The sequence below is a fragment of the Pleurodeles waltl genome, chromosome 1_1 (assembly GCF_031143425.1).
Source record: "Pleurodeles waltl isolate 20211129_DDA chromosome 1_1, aPleWal1.hap1.20221129, whole genome shotgun sequence".
NCBI classification, from domain to species: domain Eukaryota; kingdom Metazoa; phylum Chordata; class Amphibia; order Caudata; family Salamandridae; genus Pleurodeles; species Pleurodeles waltl.
The window spans coordinates 442,077-465,894 of NC_090436.1; the positions used below are offsets into that span (position 1 = coordinate 442,077).

A 23,818-nucleotide genomic window follows, 5' to 3' on the forward strand; every position below is an offset into this window, starting at 1 on the left:
TCACAGCTCACTCAGTAATGTCAGTAAATCCATGTCCAGGCAAATACTTGCTTTTATATGAAATGGAAGTATTTCTGTAGTGTGACATGGGGTGCTCTCACGGCACAACACTTTACCCTTCCTGTATTCTATGTCAGGACCGGAGGCTCAGATTATGCTTCTCTTTCTAAGCTTTATTTTAACTGCAGCCAATCAAAGTAACCATAACAAAAAACTGCATTTCCCAAAGTCCCATCACCACGTGATGACCATAGAGGAGGACTCCTATAAAGCGCTGCCGCACACAGATCAACTCCTCTTTCTTTGGAGCTTCGCAGCCAGTTAAGTACACTCTAGCTTTCATTATAGTTCATAGTATTTTATGCGTGTTGCGCATTTCGCTGTGTTTTATACTGATTACTAGGAGCGGTTTTCCCTCCCTGAGGCAGCTGATCGGCTCGCACCCCTCTTTCAGTGGAGTGGGAGCAGGGGAGTGAGGATGCGCAGCTTGCCGCACAGTCCTCTTTTCATTTCCAGGCTACTTTTAGTTTCGTTTTTGCTATTTTCAGCACTCGCTTTTCCGAGCGTCCTTATTGCCTGCGAAGGTCACGTGTGGCAAGTTCTGAACTCATTGAGTTCTATATTTAGCACGCTCGTGAATCAGAGCGTTTTCCCTGTACACGACGAGACGCATGTTTATCGTCTCTTTGCCTGGTTGTGTTTTTCTCTCCGTATTACACCCCAGTGCCTGCACACTGGGGTTGCAAAAGATATTTATTCAGGCTGGGCCTTTCGTTTTGTCCTGCTTCTAGGGCAGCTCCCTCCACACCTTAATTAAATATTTGTTCGATTTTCCTGCCCTTCATATATATTTTTCTATATATTACTGCTCCCCTGGAGCCTCTGTGCTGAATTACAGTATGGCTGGTTATGAAGACCAGACTGGGGATGGATATTATTTGGATGAATCCTCTTGTTCTTTTGAACAGGACTTAGTGTATGCCTGGACGCTGGAGTGCGTCATACAGTTAACCAAGCCTTGGTGCAGGCTATTAAACCGATTAAGATTCACCTGCTTGGGTTTCCAGAGCAACAGGGTTGAGTGGCCCCTTCGGGTGTTCAGTCTCTTATTGAACCCTCCCTATCTGGCGGTTCTCAATCCATCAAACAGAGTCATAATCCGCACTCTGCGGACTTTGAAAACCTTATCAGGGCAGTGGCCAAGGAACACAATTATAATGCGTCATCTCAAAAGAAGGCCGCTAGCGACCTAGCTTCTTCCTCTTCCGATCATTCATCTGAGCATGGAGATGATCCTCCCTGTAAACGAAAAGAGAAGGCTTAACATCAAAAATATCTCACTCCTACTCATAAAGTCTTGACCTTTGAACCGGAGGACATTGTCCATCCCCGTTCTTCACAGTGTTTGCCGCCTCCTGAGGTAGCGGATTATATGGATTCCCACATCAGACATAGTTTTGACAAAGAGTTTCGCTCCAGACTGCGGTCTGAATGTCCTAGGCCGGATTTCCCTTCCAAGGTGACAGAGACCCCACTTTCCTGAAAAATCTTCTAAGGATCCGATGAAGGGCATAGATCGCGCCTGGCGTGGGTGTCAGGACAAACTCTCAGACGTTTCTGGCACTCTGACAAAGATTTTCGAACTGGCCTTTCAAGCCAATGAGTCAGGAGAAGCCATTAACCCGGATGTTTTAGTGGGTTGGGCTCAGAGAGTCCTTTGTTTTCTGGGCAGTGCAAATTCTGCCATCTCTTCGGAGCGTCGTCGCTCCATCCTGATTAAGTTAGAACCCAAACTGGCAGACCTGGCTTCCTCTGGGTCAGGTCCTGTAGCACACAGCTTACTTTTTGGTTCTCCTTTTCTCAAGGAGCTTTCGAAATTTGTCACGACTTATGCGAGCTTGGACAAGGCCCAGGGTTCTATTAGACGGGTGCTGCATCCACTTTTTCGAGGGGCCGGATGCTACAGAGCGCGTGCCTTCGGCCGCTTCAACCAGCAAGGCCCTCAATGTGGATATTACCACTGAGAGAAGAGGCGGCTTTCAGGAGTATGATGCCTCCTCTTCGACCTTCTATCCTTTCAGACCGAGAGAGGGTCATTCCAGGTTCCACAGAGGGAGATCCAAGGGCAACCAATCCTTCTCCCAGGAGTCAGGATCCATAGGTGAGCTTGATTACGAGTTCAGATGTAATGTTGGGGGGCAGAACTAAGAGTTTTCTGCAAGTATGGTATCTAATTACTTCCAAAGCTTGGGTCCTGGAGACCGTGCAGGGGTTCAAACTAGAGTTTTACGAGTCCCCGTTCCACCATTTTCTTCCCTGTCCAGTGTATTTTTTCCTTCAAGAGCGCAGTTTCATTTCCGCAGAGGTTTCTGCTCTAGTAGCAAAAGGCGCTATTGTCAAGGTATCAAAACATCCTTCCGGTTTCCTCAGTCCAGTGTTCCTGGTGGACAAAAAAGGGGGTGGTTCACGTCTTGTTCTGAACCTAAAAGAATTCAACGGCTTCCTACTGTACTGACATTTCAATATGGAGGGTATTCACTTGCTGAGAGACATCCTCCAGGATGGGGACTGGATGGTTTGTTTAGACTTAAAGGATGCTTCTGATCATTCCTATTTTTCCTCCTCACCGGAGATTTCTTCAATTCCTATGGGAAGGCACTTATTACGAGTACAAGGTTCTTCCTTTTGGCCTGTCATCAGCCCCCTGGTGCTGCACGAAGGTGATGCAGTAGAGTCCCTTCATTCTCGGTGGGGTCCGTCTAATAATCTGTCTGGACGACATTTTAATTATGGCTCAAGACCCGGTACGTCTTCATTCCCATCTGACGTGGACCGTTTCTCTGCTTTAGAGTTTGGGATTCATAATCAATGCTCAGAAATCTATTCTGGTTCCATCTCAACAGACTGAATTTCTGGGTTTCCGGATAGGCTCCATCCAGTCTCAGTTGGTTCTCCCTCCTCTGAAAATTAATTCAGTCAAGAGAGAACTGAGATCTCTATTGTCCAGACAGACTGCATCATTGAGGGCGATCGCCCGCATGGTGGGCCTGCTCTCTTCCTCTATCCAAGCGATATTTCCAGGCCCTCTCCATTACAGAGCCCTCCAGCGTTTGAAGATATCCCATCTTCAGAGGAGCCTCAGTTATGCGGACTAAGTTCTCATCTCGGAGGAGGCTCGTTCAGAGATGGATTGGGGGTTGGACCACATGGAGGCAGGGAACAGCAGAGCTATCTTAAGCTCTTCCCCAGACGTGGTGAGAGTCCAACACCAGTCATTGGGGCTGGGGAGCCTGTTGCGGCTCAGTCTCTACGGGAGGTCGTTGATCCAACACGGAACTAAATCTCCATATCAATTGTTTGGAGCTTCTTGCGGGCTAGTTTGCAATCAAGAGTCTCTCACCCCTCAAGGCGAACTGTTGTATCCTTCTGCGCATGGACAATATCTCAGCAGTGAGATATGTCAACAAATTGGGGGGAACCCGATCCTGCATTCTAGCGGAGATTGCCAAGGACTTTTGGCACTTCTGTTTACAACACAGGATCTCAGTGATTGCGGAATATCTACCAGGGAGCAGCAACTTGGTTGTGGACTGGCATTCTCAGCATCTCAGAGATTTCAGTGACTGGAGGCTTCACCTCAAAGTGTTCTGGGCACTTTATGCCCGATGGGGAACGTTTTCAATAGACCTGTTTGCCTCTCGCCTCAACCGGCAAATCAACCGTTGTCAGTTAGAGGCCGGATCCTGAAACATCAGCTACGGATGCATTTCTTCGGAACTGGTCTCAGGTGCAGGGGTACGCTTTCCCCCCTTTCTTGATGATCCCCAGAGTGTTGGCTCAGCTCAGGTGTCAACAGGCAGATCTGGTTCTAGTGACGCCTCTGTGGAGGTCTCAGGCCTGGTTTCCACTGCCTATGGAGTTGAGTTGCGATCATCCTTTTCTACTCCCGTTCAGGAGGAATCTCCTTCAGGATCCACTGAGCCTTTCTCATCCGCTGGTTCTATCGGGTCAGTTGTCCCTTGTAGCATGGCGTCTTTCAGGGAACGATGGAGTATCCCAGTACTTTCGTAGGAATCTTCCGATTTCAATGCAGGATCCTGGTCCTCCGCTTGGAAACGCAAGAGTTCTTGGTGCAGTACTCGGGGTGCAAATCCTTCTTCAGCGGATTGCAGTTTAGTCCTAAATTGTTTATCTTCTTTAGCTACGTCAGGTCTAGCATATCGGTCAATTACCAACTATTGGTCTGCTATATCGGCGGGTCATTTACCTGTTGAGGGTAAACCAATTGGAGAACTTCCCATTGGTTGTAAGCTGTTGAGGGGTATCAGATTGGCTAATCCTCCTCACCCCGATATTCTACTTTGTGGGATGTAAACATTGTTCTGCGATTTTTGGAATCATGGGCGTCCAATAGGTTTCTTTCTAGAAAGCAGCTTTCTGCCAAACATACGATGTTGTTGTGTTTAATCTCCTGTAAAAGAGTCTCGGATTGTAGTGTAGCCATTTTAAGTATAGCTCCATGCACGTTAGTTTAACATACTAGGCCGCTATGCACTGTGCCCTAGATATATTTTATTCAGCATCACACTGTTATTTCACAATAACCAGTTTTTACGGTCTTGTTTTAATTTCTTCTATCACACTGTTTAGCTTAGTTCAGCACTGTATTCTCAAATGTTGCAGGATACAGGATGTTAGAGCTCTAGACTTAGCAGGGAGGGTTTTTTCTCCCGAAGGAGTGACTTTTTCTATTTCACGAAGAACTAAATGTAACTTGAAATCGGTGTTCTATCCCAGTTTTGTGGCCAATCCCAAACTGTGTGTGGTGCAATGTCTCAGAGCGTATGAGGTGAGTACAGAGGAGTTTTGCTCTTATATGGGGGGTCAATTACTCATTTCCTTGGTTAAACCTTATCACCCTGTTTCATCAGCCACTCTGGCTCAATGGATGCGATGGTTATTGAGTGAAGCAGACATTGATATCTCTAAATTTGGTGCTCATTCCTCCAGAGGTGCTATGGCCTCTAAGGGCCAGATGTAGGTAGGAAAAAATTAGCGAGTCTGAAATTGCGAGTCGCTGTGACTCGCAATTTCCGACTCGCTAAATGGTATCCAAGAAGAAAAAGCGACTTCAATTTGCGACTCAAATGAAGTCGCACCGCAGATTGCGAGCCCGCTGTTTGCGAGGTCGCTTTTTGCGACTGCGCTAAAAACGAACACGCAAATTGCGAGGGGGTGTCGCAAATTGCGTCTGTGCTGCAAATTGAATGCAGGTGCAGCAGAACACACTGGAAAACACTTCCTGGCTCCTGATGATGACATCACAGCCAGGAAGTTTACTAATACACCTGGGAAGAAATAGGACCACACCCATATTCAACTGCTGAACTGCAAACAGGAGGAACAGCAGCTACCATGGCAGACACTCCTAGAAAGCACAAATTGAAATTTGCAGAAAAAGAACTGGAGGTGCTGACTGAGGAATGCTGCCAGCACCATGAACAACTTTTTGGGAGGGCAGGCCTCAGTGTGCCAGAGGTGGAAAAGAAAAGGACTTGGGCTGAAATACAGGACAAGGTCAACTCCATGGGTGTGAGCCACCGGAGTATCGAAGAATTGAAGAAACTGTGGTATGACCTGCGCTCCCGGGCTAAGGAGAGGGTGGCAGAGCGGCTCCGGGAGATGAGGGGCACTAGAGGGGGACCATCCACTATACCACCACCCACACCCCCTGGAGGAAAGAGTGGAGGAGACCTTGGAGCCAGAGGCAGTGTGCGGGATGGGAGAGCTGGACATGTCAGAGCCAGGACCATCAACCGGTGAGTAACATGAGACATGCATGTACACCCATATATGCCATACCCCCACCCACCTAGTACACAGCAGCATGCACAACAAAAATAGCTCCATTTCAGAGTAGCAACCACCTGCATGGTGCATTATGGGCAATGTAGTCAAGTAGGCAGTTGATAGGCAACAGTTTATTAGGAAGTAGATAACAGATGGTAGATACTGACAGTGTGTTCCCTATGTCCCACAGTTCTCCCACACAACACCACCTCCAGCCACAGCGTCCAGGGGCCACAGGTCAGCCACCAGCCTGCACATGACTCAGGACCAGCCACCACAGGGACCTGCACCACCCTAACACAGTCCCCTCCTGATGCACCAGTGGCCATAGTGGTGAGTGAGCCAGCACCCGGTCCCAGCCACAGTGCCGGTGTACAGGACACGGAGCCTCCACTGCGTCGCAGGCGACGTCTAAATGTCCCTCCAGTGCCGCAGGCTGAGTCAGGGGACGCCTCCATGTCGGCCGCCGAGGCTGCACTCCTACGTGGTCAGCGCCTGCAGACACGGGAGATAAGGAACATATCAGGGGCCATGCGGGGCATGGAACAGAACCAAAACACAGGGCTGCAACTGGTACACGCAGAGCTGCAACAACTAAATACCCATGTTGGCGACTGTTGGACTTTTTGCCTTACGCAGGGTCATCCCCAGTCTTTTTGCCTCCTTCCTCCTGGTTTTTCTGACCTCTTGCTGTTGGCTCTAGGACTCTGAGCACTTCATCACTGCTGACCAGCGCTAAAGTGCAGGTGCTCTCCCATCTAAAGTTGGTATGATTGGCTTATACCTAATTGGCATATTTAATTTACCTATAAGTCCCTTGTACAGTGGTATCTCTATACCCAGGGCATGTAAATTAAATACTACTAGTGGGCCTGCAGCGCTGCTTGCGCCACCCACTGAAGTAGACTTTTAAACCTGTCTCAGGCCTGCTAGCGCAGGGCCTGTGTGCGCAGTTTTCTGCCACAGGGACCTGGCATCTAAACTTACTTGCCAGGCCCAGGACTCCCCTTTTACTACATGTAAGTCACCCCTAAGGTACGCCTTAGTTAGCCTTATGGGCAGGGTGCCATGTATGTAGAAAGACAGGACATGTGCCATATTGCATGGCCTGTCCTGGTAGTGACAAACAGCATAACTTGATGTCTCACTGCTGTGAGTGCTGCCTTCTCATAGGATTGCATTAGAAATGCCCTGCCTTATGTGTAAGGGGTATTGTCTGATTTATGAGGGGTAGCGTAGGCGTGTTTGGTATGGTTGTGATGGTGATAATAAATACTGCTTACTGGTGTGGGTGTATTTTTTATTACTATCACAGAAATGCCACTTCTAGAAAGTGTGCATTTATCTGTACTTATGACTCTGGTGTTTTGCAGCTTGACTCCAATCCACGTCTGGGCAGAGTGACAGTTGGGGCTTTGTGCATACTTTTCAGACAGCCTGTACACAGGGAGGGTGGAGGTGTCACAGAGGTGCATCTGTATACTGAATAGTCTTCCTGGGCTGAGAGAAGGGAGAGGCGGGGCACACCTGCATTTGTAAAGACTATGCCCTGGCCTCACACAATAGGGTCGTTAACCCCCCCACTGATGTTTGGAGCCTGTGCTGAAAGGAGAGAGGGGGCACTCCCAGAACCAGTTGTAACTGGCTGGAACCTCCTCTCCCTACCATTGTAAAACACTGTAAGAACTGACTATATGTCCAGGGTAATTTTCCCCACAATTTGGAGACTCTTGGAATCATCTTGGAACTGGACACCAAAGGCTGAAAGGACTCACCAGGAACCGCTATGGACTGCTGCTGCTGTGCTGACCTGTGACCTGCCTGGTCACTGTGAAGGACTTGCCACTTGCTGCCTTTCCCTTGTGCTGGCCTGTAGCTGGGCCCTCCACCTGAGGACCTTGTCTTAAGATTCTGCTCCCCAGGGGCAGGGTGCTGTGACCCCTGCATCCATTTCTGCACGAGGGGTGCTTCTCCGTGGTTGCGGCTGCCATAGCGCTGATTGCAGCATGCTTATGGAGCCTTGGGAGCTCGTAGGCTCCTTGCTGCATTATGCCCCTTTAAATAAGATCACTGCAACGGCCCGGGATGCTGGAAAAACATTTGTGCACCGCAACGGATGCAGGCGAGTGTCTGCTCGGGCCCCAGGAGGGGTCTGATCTTCTTGTGGCTTCACGGCAGGACCAGGGGAAGGCGCGGGGAGTGCCCCCTTCCCCCTGGCCTCTGTGTTAGGAGCAGGACACTCCTTTTCTGCTGTTAGGTAAAACGGGCATTATTGTGCCCCCCCCCCTTGGTGGAAGGGCCAGTGGAGTCCCGGGGGGGCCCCCAGAGATCGCGGGTCCTGGGAAGGGCCTGTCATTAAACCAGAGGGGGTGCGTGGTGCCCCCCTCCTGCCCTAAGTTGTTTTTGCTGGCTTTGGCCCCCCTCGTGAGGGCCTGTTGAGGCCCTGGGGGGGCCCCAGTAATCACAGTCCCCGGAGGGGCCTGTCTATAAAAGAGAGGAGGTGCATGTCGCCCTCCTCTGACCCCAGACTATAAGGGAGGCCCCCGTTTTGCACATAGGAGCGCCGGGGGCCCCATTGTTCGCCTTCTAGGCACTGGCGGTGCCTTCATCCAACCAGGTACTGTTTAAAGGACCAATATAGTTGCAATCTAAAGTTCGTTCTATAGACTTTTGTTTGATTCATATATTACCTGCCTGTGTTTGATGTTTTTACATATGTGTATGCAAATGTTCCTTTTATGGACATGCTTGCTAATATGTTTTTCTAACTTGCCAAATGTTTTCTAATGTTCCTACTATTGGCATTTTATGATATTCTTATGACAAGTGCTGTGATGTAATAACGTGTGTTCAATGGCATCTGTCGCTGCAGATACACATGTTGTGCATAGCCCGCCATCTGGTGTTGGGTCGGAGTGTTACAAGTTGTTTTTCTTCGAAGAAGTCTTTCGAGTCACGGGACCGAGTGACTCCTCCTTTTGTCTCCATTGCGCATGGGCGTCGACTCCATCTTCGATTGTTTTCTTTCCGCCATCGGGTTCGGACGTGTTCCTGTCGCTCCGAGTTTCGGAACGGAAAGTTAGCTAACTATCGGAAGATTACGTCGGTATTGTTGCGTTCGGGATCGGCTTAGATAGAATCGACACTGCATCGAAGTTTGAAGAGCTCCGGTGCCCTTCGGGGTAGCTTTCGATCCCCCGTCGGGCCTGGTCGGCCCGACCGCGTGTCAAACGACGCAGATGGAACGGACCCCGTTTCGTTTCTGTCCCAAATGCCACAACAAATACCCGTATTCAGACCAACATTTGGTCTGTAACCTGTGCCTGTCGCCTGAGCACAGTGAAGAGACTTGCGAGGCCTGTCGTGCGTTCCGGTCCCGAAAGACACTCCGTGACCGTCGAGACAGAAGACTTCAGATGGCGTCCACGTCGACAGCACACCAAGAGTTCGAGGAACAAGAGGAGGAAGAAGCCTTCTCGATCCACGAATCGGACTCCGAGGAATTCGACGATCAAAGAACTGTGAGTAAGACGTCGAAGACAACACACAAGAAAAGTGACAAGGCCCAGGGGACGCCACTGCCACCAGGCCATGGCTCGACCCATAAATTCGGTGACCGACCGTCGGCACTGAAAAAGGCCGAAACAGTGCCGAGATCGTCCGACTCCGGTCGAGACACCGGCACGCAGCCTGCTCGGGACCGAGACAGTGCTGCTGAAAAAGATCGACGCCGAGACAGCGGTGCCGAAACGGCTCGACGCCGAGACAGTGGCACCGAGGAAGATCGACGCCGAGAGGTTTCGACTCCAAAAAAGAAAAAAGTCACCTCTGAGCCGAAAAAGAGTACAGACAGGGTTTCGGTGCCATAACGAGCCGCTATCGACCCAGTTACCGGTTCCTATTCAGAGGAGCAATCACTGTCCTCTCAGATGCGAAAGCATAGATTTGAGGAAGAGTTGCAATCCACCGAAGTGGACCATACGCAGAAACGTATTTTCATACAGGAAGGAACAGGGAAAATAAGCACCCTTCCCCCAATTAGGAGAAAAAGGAGACTGGAGTTTCAAACAGACCAAGCACCACAAGCAAAAATGGTGAAAAAGGTAACTCCGCCACCCTCTCCTCCACCTGTAACTAACGTTTCACCAGCACAAACTCCATCACATTCCCCGGCTTACACCACCGCGAGCCAAGGTGACCAGGACCAAGATGCTTGGGACTTATACGACGCCCCAGTGTCGGACAACAGTCCTGAGGCGTATCCCACAAAGCCCTCACCACCAGAAGACAGCACGGCTTATTCACAAGTGGTGGCTAGAGCGGCAGAGTTGCACAACGTAAACCTCCACTCAGAACCAGTCGAGGATGACTTCTTATTCAACACCCTCTCCTCCACCCACAGCTCCTACCAAAGCTTGCCTATGCTCCCAGGAATGCTTCGGCACGCAAAGTAAATCTTCAAGGAGCCGGTCAAGAGTAGGGCAATAACACCAAGGGTGGAAAAGAAATATAAAGCACCTCCCACAGACCCTGCTTTCATCACCACTCAGCTGCCACCAGATTCCGTCGTAGTAGGAGCAGCTCGCAAGAGAGCCAACTCCCACACATCTGGGGATGCACCACCCCCAGATAAAGAGAGCCGCAAGTTCGATGCAGCCGGAAAGAGAGTCGCAGTACAGGCTGCAAACCAGTGGCGCATCGCTAACTCCCAAGCACTACTTGCGCGCTATGACAGAGCCCATTGGGACGAGATGCAACACCTCATTGAGCATCTACCCAAGGAACTGCAAAAGAGGGCGAAGCAGGTGGTTGAGGAAAGACAGAACATATCTAATAATCAGATACGCTCCTCTATGGACGCAGCGGACACAGCTGCGAGAACAATTAACACATCTGTGACTATAAGAAGGCACGCATGGCTACGAACGTCTGGTTTTAAACCAGAGATACAGCAGGCAGTGCTCAATATGCCATTCAACGAAAAACAACTGTTCGGACCAGAGGTGGACACGGCAATTGAGAAACTGAAAAAGGACACTGACACTGCTAAAGCCATGGGCGCACTCTACTCCCCGCAGAGCAGAGGCACTTACAGCACCTTCCGCAAAGCATCCTTTAGAGGGGGGTTTCAGGGTCAGGCCACACAAGGCAGCATCTCACAGGCAACACCGTCCAGCTACCAGGGACAGTACCTGGCTGTCGGGGAGGCTTTCGGGGCCAATACAGAGGACAATTCCCTAGGAATAGGGGAAAATTTCAAAGCCCCAAAACCCCTACAACCAAGCAGTGACTCACATGTCACTCACCCCCTCCACACAACACCAGTGGGGGGAAGAATAGGTCATTATTACGAAGCATGGCAGGAAATAACTACAGACACTTGGGTCTTAGCAATTATCCAACATGGTTATTGCATAGAATTCCTACAACTCCCTCCAAACATACCACCAAAAGCACAGAATATATCAAAACAACATTCAGACCTTCTGGAAACAGAAGTTCAAGCATTATTGCAAAAGAACGCAATAGAACTAGTACCAGAAACACAAATAAACACAGGAGTTTATTCACTGTACTTCCTAATACCAAAAAAGGACAAAACACTGAGACCAATCCTAGACCTCAGAACACTAAACACCTACATCAAATCAGACCACTTTCACATGGTCACGCTACAAGAGGTGTTACCATTGCTAAAACAACAGGACTACATGACAACCTTAGATCTCAAAGACGCGTATTTCCACATACCAATACATCAGTCTCACAGAAAATACCTCAGGTTTGTATTCAAGGGAATACATTACCAATTCAAAGTATTGCCGTTTGGTTTAACAACCGCGCCAAGAGTCTTTACAAAATGTCTAGCAGTAGTGGCTGCACACATCAGAAGGCAGCAGATACACGTATTCCCGTATCTAGACGACTGGCTAATCAAGACCAACTCACTGACAAAGTGCTCACACCACACAAATCAGGTCATACAAACCCTCTACAAACTCGGTTTCACCATCAACTATGCAAAATCACACATTCTGCCGTGCAAAGTACAACAATACCTAGGAGCCATAATAGACACAACAAAAGGATTAGCCACTCCAAGTCCACAGAGAATTCAAAATTTCAACAAGATCATACAACGCATGTATCCAACACAAAGAATACAAGCAAAAATGATATTACAACTCCTAGGCATGATGTCCTCATGCATAGCCATTGTCCCGAACGCAAGACTGCACATGAGGCCCTTACAACAGTGCCTAGCATCACAATGGTCACAAGCACAGGGTCACCTTCTAGATCTGGTGTTGATAGACCGCCAAACATACCTCTCGCTTCTATGGTGGAACAGTATAAATTTAAACAAAGGGTGGCCTTTCCAAGACCCAGTGCCACAATACGTAATAACGACAGATGCTTCCATGACGGGGTGGGGAGCACACCTCGATCAACACAGCATACAAGGACAATGGGACGCACATCAAACAAAACTGCACATAAATCACCTGGAACTGCTAGCAGTTTTTCAAGCACTAAAAGTATTCCAACCAATCATAACTCACAAGTACATTCTTGTCAAATCAGACAACATGACAACAATGTATTATCTAAACAAACAGGGGGACACACACTCACCGCAGCTGAGCCTTCTAGCACAAAAGATATGGCACTGGGCAATTCACAACCACGTTCGCCTAATAGCACAGTTTATTCCAGGGATCCAGAATCAACTTGCAGACAATCTCTCTCTCGAGATCACCAACAGGTCCACGAATGGGAAATTCACCCCCAAATTCTAAACACTTACTTCAAACTTTGGGGAACACCTCAAATAGACTTATTTGCAACAAAGGAGAACGCAAAATGCCAAAACTTCGCATCCAGATACCTACACAGGCAGTCTCAAGGCAATGCCCTATGGATGAACTGGTCAGGGATATTTGCGTACGCTTTTCCCCCTCTCCCTCTCCTTCCATATCTAGTAAACAAATTGAGTCAAAACAAACTCAAACTCATACTGATAGCACCAACATGGGCAAGGCAACCTTGGTACACAACACTGCTAGACCTATCAGTAGTACCCCACGTCAAGTTGCCCAACAGGCCAGATCTGTTAACACAACACAAACAACAGATCAGGCATCCAAACCCAGCATCGCTGAATCTAGCAATCTGGCTCCTGAAATCCTAGAATTCGGACACTTAAACCTCACACAAGAATGTATGGAAGTCATAAAGCAAGCTAGAAGACCATCCACTAGACACTGCTATGCAAGCAAATGGAAAAGGTTTGTTTGCTACTGCCATCAGAATCAAATTCAACCATTACACGCATCTCCAAAGGATGTAGTGGGCTACTTACTACACTTACAAAAATCGAACCTGGCCTTCTCTTCCATTAAAATACACCTCGCAGCAATATCTGCATACCTGCAGATTACCCATTCAACTTCACTATTTAGGATACCTGTCATTAAAGCGTTTATGGAAGGCCTCAAAAGAATTATACCACCAAGGACACCACCCGTTCCTTCATGGAACCTCAACATCGTCTTAACAAGACTCGTGGGTCCACCCTTTGAACCTATGCATTCTTGCGAACTACAATTCCTAACCTGGAAAGTTGCATTTCTCATCGCCATCACATCTCTAAGAAGAGTAAGTGAAATTCAGGCGTTTACAATACAAGAACCTTTTATCCAACTACACAAAAATAAGGTAGTCCTAAGGACTAATCCTAAATTTTTACCGAAGGTTATTTCACCATTCCACCTAAATCAAACGGTAGAACTACCAGTATTCTTCCCACAGCCAGATTCCGTAGCTGAGAGGGCACTACATACATTAGATGTCAAAAGAGCATTAATGTACTTCATTGACAGAACAAAGAACATCAGAAAAACTAAACAGCTATTTATTGCATTCCAAAAACCTCATGCAGGAAACCCAATATCAAAACAAGGTATAGCCAGATGGATAGTTAAGTGCATCCAAATCTGCTACCTTAAAGCAAAACGACAGCTGCCCATTACACCAAGGGCACACTCAACCAGAAAGAAAGGTGCCACCATGGCCTTTCTAGGAAATATTCCAATGCACGAAATATGTAAGGCAGCCACATGGTCTACGCCTCACACGTTCACCAAGCACTACTGTGTAGACGTGCTATCCGCACAACAAGCCACAGTAGGTCAAGCTTGTAGGAGGCTGGACTGGCTTGTAGTGAGTACCAAGGGGTACTTGCACCTTGCACCAGGCCCAGTTATCCCTTATTAGTGTATAGGGTGTCTAGCAGCTTAGGCTGATAGATAATGGTAGCTTAGCAGAGCAGCTTAGGCTGAACTAGGAGACGTGTGAAGCTACTACAGTACCACTTAGTGTCATATGCACAATATCATAAGAAAACACAATACACAGTTATACTAAAAATAAAGGTACTTTATTTTTATGACAATATGCCAAAGTATCTTAGAGTGTACCCTCAGTGAGAGGATAGGAAATATACACAAGATATATATACACAATAGCAAAAATATGCAGTATAGTCTTAGAAAACAGTGCAAACAATGTATAGTTACAATAGGATGCAATGGGGAAACATAGGGATAGGGGCAACACAAACCATATACTCCAGAAGTGGAATGCGAACCACGAATGGACCCCAAACCTATGTGACCTTGTAGAGGGTCGCTGGGACTATTAGAAAATAGTGAGAGTTAGAAAAATAACCCTCCCCAAGACCCTGAAAAGTGAGTGCAAAGTGCACCAAAGTTCCCCTAAGGACAAAATAGTCGTGTTAGAGGGAGAATGCAAGGAAAACACAAATCAGCAATGCAACAACGATGGATTCCTGTCTGAAGGTACCTGTGGAGCAAGGGGACCAAGTCCAAAAGTCACAAGCAGCTCGGAGATGGGCAGATGCCCAAGAAATGCCAGCGGTTGGTGCAAAGAAGCTCTTACTAGGCTGAAGAGCTGTGAATACTGCAGGAACGACAAGGGCTAGAGACTTCCCCTTTGGAGGATGGATCCCCCACGCCTTGGAGAGTCGTGCAGAAGTGTTTTCCCGCCGGATGGACGCCAACAAGCCTTGCTACACGCAAATCGTGCGTTTGGCGTTTTTGGACGCTGCTGGGGCCCAGGAGGGACCAGGAGGTCGCAAATTGGACCTGCAGAGAGAGGGGACGTCGAGCAAGACAAGGAGCCCTCACTGAAGCAGGTAGCACCCGGAGAAGTGCCAGAAACAGGTACTACGAGGATGCGTGAAACGGTGCTCGCCGAAGTTGCACAAAGGAGTCCCACGTCGCCGGAGACCAACTTAGAAAGTCGTGCAATGCAGGTTAGAGTGCCGTGGACCCAGGCTTGGCTGTGCACGAAGGATTTCCGCCGGAAGTGCACAGGGGCCGGAGAAGCTTGCAAAGTCGCGGTTCCCAGCAATGCAGCCCAGCGAGGTGAGGCAAGGACTTACCTCCACCAAACTTGGGCTGAAGAGTCACTGGACTGTGGGGGTCACTTGGACGGTGTCGCTGGATTCGAGGGACCTCGCTCGTCGTGCTGAGAGGAGACCCAAGGGACCGGAGATGCAGCTTTTTGGTGCCTGCGGTTGCAGGGGGACGATTCCGTCGACCCACGGGAGATTTCTTCGGAGCTTCTGGTGCAGAGAGGAGGCAGGCTACCCCCACAGCATGCACAAGCAGGAAAACAGTCGAGAAGGCGGCAGGATCAGCGTTACAGAGTTGCAGTAGTCGTCTTTGCTACTATGTTGCAGGTTTGCAGGCTTCCAGCGCGGTCAGCGGTCGATTCCTTATCAGAAGGTGAAGAGGGAGATGCAGAGGAACTCGGCTGAGCTCATGCATTCGTTATCTAAAGTTTCCCCAGAGACAGAGACCCTAAATAGCCAGAAAAGAGGGTTTGGCTACCTAGGAGAGAGGAAAGGCTACTAACACCTGAAGGAGCCTATCACAAGGAGTCTCTGACGTCACCTGGTGGCACTGGCCACTCAGAGCAGTCCAGTGTGCCAGCAGCACCTCTGTTTCCAAGATGGCAGAGGTCTGGAGCACACTGGAGGAGCTCTGGACACCTCCCAGGGGAGGTGCAGGTCAGGGGAGTGGTCACTCCCCTTTCCTTTGTCCAGTTTCGCGCCAGAGCAGGGGCTAAGGGGTCCCTGAACCGGTGTAGACTGGCTTATGCAGAATTGGGCACACCTGTGCCCAACAAAGCATTTCCAGAGGCTGGGGGAGGCTACTCCTCCCCTGCCTTCACACCATTTTCCAAAGGGAGAGGGTGTCACACCCTCTCTCAGAGGAAGTTCTTTGTTCTGCCATCCTGGGCCAGGCCTGGCTGGACCCCAGGAGGGCAGCTGCCTGTCTGAGGGGTTGGCAGCAGCAGCAGCTGCAGAGAAACCCCAGGAAGGGCAGTCTGGCAGTACCAGGGTCTGTGCTACAGACCACTGGGATCATGGAATTGTACCAACAATGCCAGGATGGCATAGAGGGGGCAATTCCATGATCATAGACATGTTACATGGCCATATTTGGAGTTACCATGGTGAAGCTACATATAGGTAGTGACCTATATGTAGTGCACGCGTGTAATGGTGTCCCCGCACTCACAAAGTTCAGTGAATTGGCTCTGAACAATGTGGGGGCACCTTGGCTAGTGCCAGGGTGCCCTCACACTAAGTAACTTTGCACCTAACCTTTACCAGGTAAAGGTTAGACATATAGGTGACTTATAAGTTACTTAAGTGCAGTGTAAAATGGCTGTGAAATAACGTGGACGTTATTTCACTCAGGCTGCAGTGGCAGGCCTGTGTAAGAATTGTCAGAGCTCCCTATGGGTGGCAAAAGAAATGCTGCAGCCCATAGGGATCTCCTGGAACCCCAATACCCTGGGTACCTCAGTACCATATACTAGGGAATTATAAGGGTGTTCCAGTAAGCCAATGTAAATTGGTAAAAATGGTCACTAGCCTGTCAGTGACAATTTGGAAAGAAATGAGAGAGCATAACCACTGAGGTTCTGGTTAGCAGAGCCTCAGTGAGACAGTTAGGCACCACACAGGGAACATACACATGCACACCTATGAGCACTGGGGCCCTGTGTGACAGGGTCCCAGTGACACATACATATAGGCCACAAACCTATGGGCACTGGGGTCCTGACCAGCAGGATCCCAGTGACACATAACAACCATACTGAAAACATGGTGTTTTCACTATGAGCACTGAGGCCTGGCTATCAGGATCCCAGTGAGACAGTGAAAACAGTGACAAACACCCTGACATACACTCACAAACAGGCCAAAAGTGGGGGTAACAAGGCTAGAAAGAGGCTACCTTCTCACACAACCCCCCCCCAAACGAAGGACAATAAGGCTAACCTTGGCCAGTTGAGACTTTATTGTCTAAGTGGTGATAAGTAGAGAGTAGCTCTGCAATAGACTGGTTACTCCCTTTATCATCCACTATATGGTTACTTCCCTGTGGGGATGTAAACCACCCTGTTTGAAGTTTTTTAGCTAAGCAACAATGTGAAGATGTATTTTCAGAGTTTCTATCAGTAAGTTTTAGTTTAGAGCAGTGGGAATTGTCCACTGAACCTATTTGTAGTGATGGAAATGCCAGACAGGGATGCTGTCTCAGAAAAGCCATAGCTGGGCAAAAACTTTGTCCATCTGGCTGGAAGAGAGAACAGGGATGCTGTTTCTCTTGAGTTGGAGCAGGGCAGGGATGCTGTCCTATGAGCTCCACACTAGGGCAGGGATGCTGTCCTAAGTGTTGTGAGGTAGTGCAGGGTTTCTGCACTAAAGTTTCTCTGGAAGGGTTGGAGGGATGCTCCATGTTAACTAAAATGGGGCTGTTTTTCTCACCAATGTTAGTTATCCCACAGAGAGGTACTTCCACCTCAGGGAGTCCAGCTTTGCCAGCTGATGATTCCCTTAGAACAGGTGCCACCCCAGGAGAGGTTTCTCCCACCACAGGAATAGTATCCTGAATGGTAGGGTGGTTAGGGGATACTGTGATACCCTTTTTACCTGTTGATGGAGAGGGATCCTGAGTTTTCAGGCCTTCTCTCCTTTGCTTTTTCATTTCACTTGAAATGAGAGGGAACAATTCCTCAGGGATGCCCAGCATGGCTGCATGGGCATAAAACTCTACATCAGCCCAACCTGAGGCCTCTAGGTCATTACCTAAGAGACAGTCTACAGGTAAGCTAGGTGATACCACCACCTGCTTAGGGCCAGTAACTCCACCCCAACTAAACTGAATTATAGCTAAGGGAAGAAACTTAGTGGAGTTATGGACATCAATAATCTTATACTGTTGTCCAATGATGTGTTGTTCAGGGGGCACTAGGTTTTCAGTCACCAAAGTGAAACTGGCACCTGTGTCCCTGTAGGCCAAGGCCTCAACACCATTTATTGAAACTGTCTGCCTGTACTTATCCATTGTAAGGGGACAAGCAGCCAGTGTGGCAAGGCCAATGCCACTAGGTGTGACAGAAACTGTCTTGGGACTGATTACATCAGTTTCCACTATGGACCCATAAGTGAACCCAACTACACCCTTTGCTTGACTGTTGCCAGCAGTCCCACCACTAGTACCACTACTGCTAGGGGCACTAGAGCTTGATGTATTAGTGGTGGTAGGCTCAGGGGGTTTACCTGGACAGGACTTATCCCCTGGCCTATGGCCTCTGTTTTTACACACAAAGCACCAAGGCTTTTTAATGTGTGCAGGTTGGGAAGAAGAGGAAGAATTTGTTTTATCCCCACCCTCTGAAGAGTGTTTAAGATTTGAAGTGGGATCTTTGGTTTTACCCTTATCCCCATGCTTATCTTGAGATTTTTCACCATCTTTCTTCTTATTGCCATCTTTGTCACCCCCTGTATGAACTTTTCTGTTCACCCTTGTTCTGACCCATTTGTCTGCCTTCTTTCCCAATTCTTGGGGAGAGGTCAGATCAGAGTCTACCAGGTACTGGTGCAACAAATCAGACACACAATTATTAAGTATATGCTCTCTCAGGATTGTGTTATACAGGCTTTCATAATCAGTAACTTTACTGCCGTGTAACCACCCCTCCAAGGCCTTCACTGAATGGTCAATGAAATCAACCCAGTCTTGTGAAGACTCCTTTTTGGTCTCTCTGAACTTTATCCTGTACTGTTCAGTGGTTAAGCCATAACCATCCAGGAGTGCATTCTTAAGAACTGTAAAATTATTGGCATCATTTTCTTTCACAGTAAGGAGCCTATCCCTACCTTTTCCACTAAATGATAGCCATAGGATAGCAGCCCACTGCCTTTGAGGGACATCCTGTACAGCACAGGCCCTCTCAAGTGCAGCAAACCACTTGTTAATGTCATCCCCCTCCTTATAAGGGGGAACTATCTTGTGCAGATTCCTGGAATCATGCTCTTTTGCAGGATGACTATGGGGAATACTGCTGCTGCCACCATGGGTATCTAAACCCAACTTCTGTCTTTCCCTCTCTATTTCTAAAGACTGTCTATCCAAATCCAGCTGTTGCTTCTTGAGCTTCAGTCTGGTTTGTTCCACTCTCAATCTATTGAGCTCCCTTTCTAACAATCTGTCATCAGGGTGGGTGGGAGGGACATTTCTAGATACAGAGGTATGATGGGAATGAACAGAAGGAGACCTGTCCCTTACAGAGGGCACCCTAACAGCTTGGCTACCAGCATAATGTGAGATCACATCATCAGTATGGTGTGATTCAACCTCTGTACCAACTATGCTAGACTGTCTAGTAATGGGCAGGCTGAGAAGTTTCTTTCCTGAACCTTTTCCTGGGGGAGTCCCTGGATCAGATTGAGAACCATTAGCTACTGTTTCTACAGATTGGGCACTTATGGCCTTATCCTGTACTCTAAGCATATTAATTAACAGTTCTAAGGAAGGATTCTTCCCTACACTCAAACCTCTCTCTATGCAGAGACTCCTTGCTCCTTTCCAGCTAAGGTGATCATATGCAAGTTTGGACAGTTCAACATTTTGGCCTGTGCCAGACATTTTTAGAGAGAGTTAAAGTGATAGACAAAGAGAAAAAAGTTTTCAGAACTTTTTGTAAAGACAGAAAAAAACTTTTTAAACTTTTAAGAACTTTTTGAAAGTTTAGTAGTACTTTTCAGCACTTAGAAAAGAGTGAAAAGAGGAAATGCAAAACTTTTTGGCTATGTGTATATACACTGACCTTGTTTTGTATATTTTTCTCTTATGAAAAGTACAATGACAAGAGTGGTAAGTAGTCTCAAGCACTTATCCCACCACTGCACAACCAATGTAGGAGGCTGGACTGGCTTGTAGTGAGTACCAAGGGGTACTTGCACCTTGCACCAGGCCCAGTTATCCCTTATTAGTGTATAGGGTGTCTAGCAGCTTAGGCTGATAGATAATGGTAGCTTAGCAGAGCAGCTTAGGCTGAACTAGGAGACGTGTGAAGCTACTACAGTACCACTTAGTGTCATATGCACAATATCATAAGAAAACACAATACACAGTTATACTAAAAATAAAGGTACTTTATTTTTATGACAATATGCCAAAGTATCTTAGAGTGTACCCTCAGTGAGAGGATAGGAAATATACACAAGATATATATACACAATAGCAAAAATATGCAGTATAGTCTTAGAAAACAGTGCAAACAATGTATAGTTACAATAGGATGCAATGGGGAAACATAGGGATAGGGGCAACACAAACCATATACTCCAGAAGTGGAATGCGAACCACGAATGGACCCCAAACCTATGTGACCTTGTAGAGGGTCGCTGGGACTATTAGAAAATAGTGAGAGTTAGAAAAATAACCCTCCCCAAGACCCTGAAAAGTGAGTGCAAAGTGCACCAAAGTTCCCCTAAGGACAAAATAGTCGTGTTAGAGGGAGAATGCAAGGAAAACACAAATCAGCAATGCAACAACGATGGATTCCTGTCTGAAGGTACCTGTGGAGCAAGGGGACCAAGTCCAAAAGTCACAAGCAGCTCGGAGATGGGCAGATGCCCAAGAAATGCCAGCGGTTGGTGCAAAGAAGCTCTTACTAGGCTGAAGAGCTGTGAATACTGCAGGAACGACAAGGGCTAGAGACTTCCCCTTTGGAGGATGGATCCCCCACGCCTTGGAGAGTCGTGCAGAAGTGTTTTCCCGCCGGATGGACGCCAACAAGCCTTGCTACACGCAAATCGTGCGTTTGGCGTTTTTGGACGCTGCTGGGGCCCAGGAGGGACCAGGAGGTCGCAAATTGGACCTGCAGAGAGAGGGGACGTCGAGCAAGACAAGGAGCCCTCACTGAAGCAGGTAGCACCCGGAGAAGTGCCAGAAACAGGTACTACGAGGATGCGTGAAACGGTGCTCGCCGAAGTTGCACAAAGGAGTCCCACGTCGCCGGAGACCAACTTAGAAAGTCGTGCAATGCAGGTTAGAGTGCCGTGGACCCAGGCTTGGCTGTGCACGAAGGATTTCCGCCGGAAGTGCACAGGGGCCGGAGAAGCTTGCAAAGTCGCGGTTCCCAGCAATGCAGCCCAGCGAGGTGAGGCAAGGACTTACCTCCACCAAACTTGGGCTGAAGAGTCACTGGACTGTGGGGGTCACTTGGACGGTGTCGCTGGATTCGAGGGACCTCGCTCGTCGTGCTGAGAGGAGACCCAAGGGACCGGAGATGCAGCTTTTTGGTGCCTGCGGTTGCAGGGGGACGATTCCGTCGACCCACGGGAGATTTCTTCGGAGCTTCTGGTGCAGAGAGGAGGCAGGCTACCCCCACAGCATGCACAAGCAGGAAAACAGTCGAGAAGGCGGCAGGATCAGCGTTACAGAGTTGCAGTAGTCGTCTTTGCTACTATGTTGCAGGTTTGCAGGCTTCCAGCGCGGTCAGCGGTCGATTCCTTATCAGAAGGTGAAGAGGGAGATGCAGAGGAACTCGGCTGAGCTCATGCATTCGTTATCTAAAGTTTCCCCAGAGACAGAGACCCTAAATAGCCAGAAAAGAGGGTTTGGCTACCTAGGAGAGAGGAAAGGCTACTAACACCTGAAGGAGCCTATCACAAGGAGTCTCTGACGTCACCTGGTGGCACTGGCCACTCAGAGCAGTCCAGTGTGCCAGCAGCACCTCTGTTTCCAAGATGGCAGAGGTCTGGAGCACACTGGAGGAGCTCTGGACACCTCCCAGGGGAGGTGCAGGTCAGGGGAGTGGTCACTCCCCTTTCCTTTGTCCAGTTTCGCGCCAGAGCAGGGGCTAAGGGGTCTCTGAACCGGTGTAGACTGGCTTATGCAGAATTGGGCACACCTGTGCCCAACAAAGCATTTCCAGAGGCTGGGGGAGGCTACTCCTCCCCTGCCTTCACACCATTTTCCAAAGGGAGAGGGTGTCACACCCTCTCTCAGAGGAAGTTCTTTGTTCTGCCATCCTGGGCCAGGCCTGGCTGGACCCCAGGAGGGCAGCTGCCTGTCTGAGGGGTTGGCAGCAGCAGCAGCTGCAGAGAAACCCCAGGAAGGGCAGTCTGGCAGTACCAGGGTCTGTGCTACAGACCACTGGGATCATGGAATTGTACCAACAATGCCAGGATGGCATAGAGGGGGCAATTCCATGATCATAGACATGTTACATGGCCATATTTGGAGTTACCATGGTGAAGCTACATATAGGTAGTGACCTATATGTAGTGCACGCGTGTAATGGTGTCCCCGCACTCACAAAGTTCAGTGAATTGGCTCTGAACAATGTGGGGGCACCTTGGCTAGTGCCAGGGTGCCCTCACACTAAGTAACTTTGCACCTAACCTTTACCAGGTAAAGGTTAGACATATAGGTGACTTATAAGTTACTTAAGTGCAGTGTAAAATGGCTGTGAAATAACGTGGACGTTATTTCACTCAGGCTGCAGTGGCAGGCCTGTGTAAGAATTGTCAGAGCTCCCTATGGGTGGCAAAAGAAATGCTGCAGCCCATAGGGATCTCCTGGAACCCCAATACCCTGGGTACCTCAGTACCATATACTAGGGAATTATAAGGGTGTTCCAGTAAGCCAATGTAAATTGGTAAAAATGGTCACTAGCCTGTCAGTGACAATTTGGAAAGAAATGAGAGAGCATAACCACTGAGGTTCTGGTTAGCAGAGCCTCAGTGAGACAGTTAGGCACCACACAGGGAACATACACATGCACACCTATGAGCACTGGGGCCCTGTGTGACAGGGTCCCAGTGACACATACATATAGGCCACAAACCTATGGGCACTGGGGTCCTGACCAGCAGGATCCCAGTGACACATAACAACCATACTGAAAACATGGTGTTTTCACTATGAGCACTGAGGCCTGGCTATCAGGATCCCAGTGAGACAGTGAAAACAGTGACAAACACCCTGACATACACTCACAAACAGGCCAAAAGTGGGGGTAACAAGGCTAGAAAGAGGCTACCTTCTCACAAAGCTGTGTTAAGAACCTTATTTCAAACTTCTTCCACTCCTACAGGCTGAGCCACCGCTTTTGGGGAGATAACTGCTTACTAGTCTATGCACAACATGTGTATCTGCAGCGACAGATGCCATCGAACTGAAAATGTCACTTACCCAGTGTACATCTGTTCGTGGCATCAGTCGCTGAAGATTCACATGTGCCCACCCACCTCCCCGGGAGCCTGTAGCAGTTCGGAAGTTAGCTTAAGCTTTGTACATTTGTAAATATATTATTTAAACCTTAAATAGGTACATACTTAGTCACTCCATTGCATGGGCACTATTACTACAACACAACTCCTACCTCACCCTCTGCGGGGAAAACAATCGAAGATGGAGTCGACGCCCATGCGCAATGGAGACAAAAGGAGGAGTCACTCGGTCCCGTGACTCGAAAGACTTCTTCGAAGAAAAACAACTTGTAACACTCCGACCCAACACCAGATGGCGGGCTATGCACAACATGTGAATCTTCAGCGACTGATGCCACG

The 23,818-nt window shown here is 48.6% G+C and overlaps 1 protein-coding gene across 1 annotated transcript in view; it reads left to right on the forward strand.

Annotated features, from left to right (window-relative positions):
- LOC138291575 (uncharacterized) overlaps window positions 1-23,818 on the forward strand; it is a 649,831-nt gene that overhangs the window by 44,897 nt on the left and 581,116 nt on the right. The window contains exon 5 of the mRNA XM_069230320.1: window positions 1,866-2,161. Coding sequence (XP_069086421.1) covers window positions 1,866-2,161 — 296 coding nt within the window. The remainder of the gene's footprint in view (window positions 1-1,865; window positions 2,162-23,818) is intronic.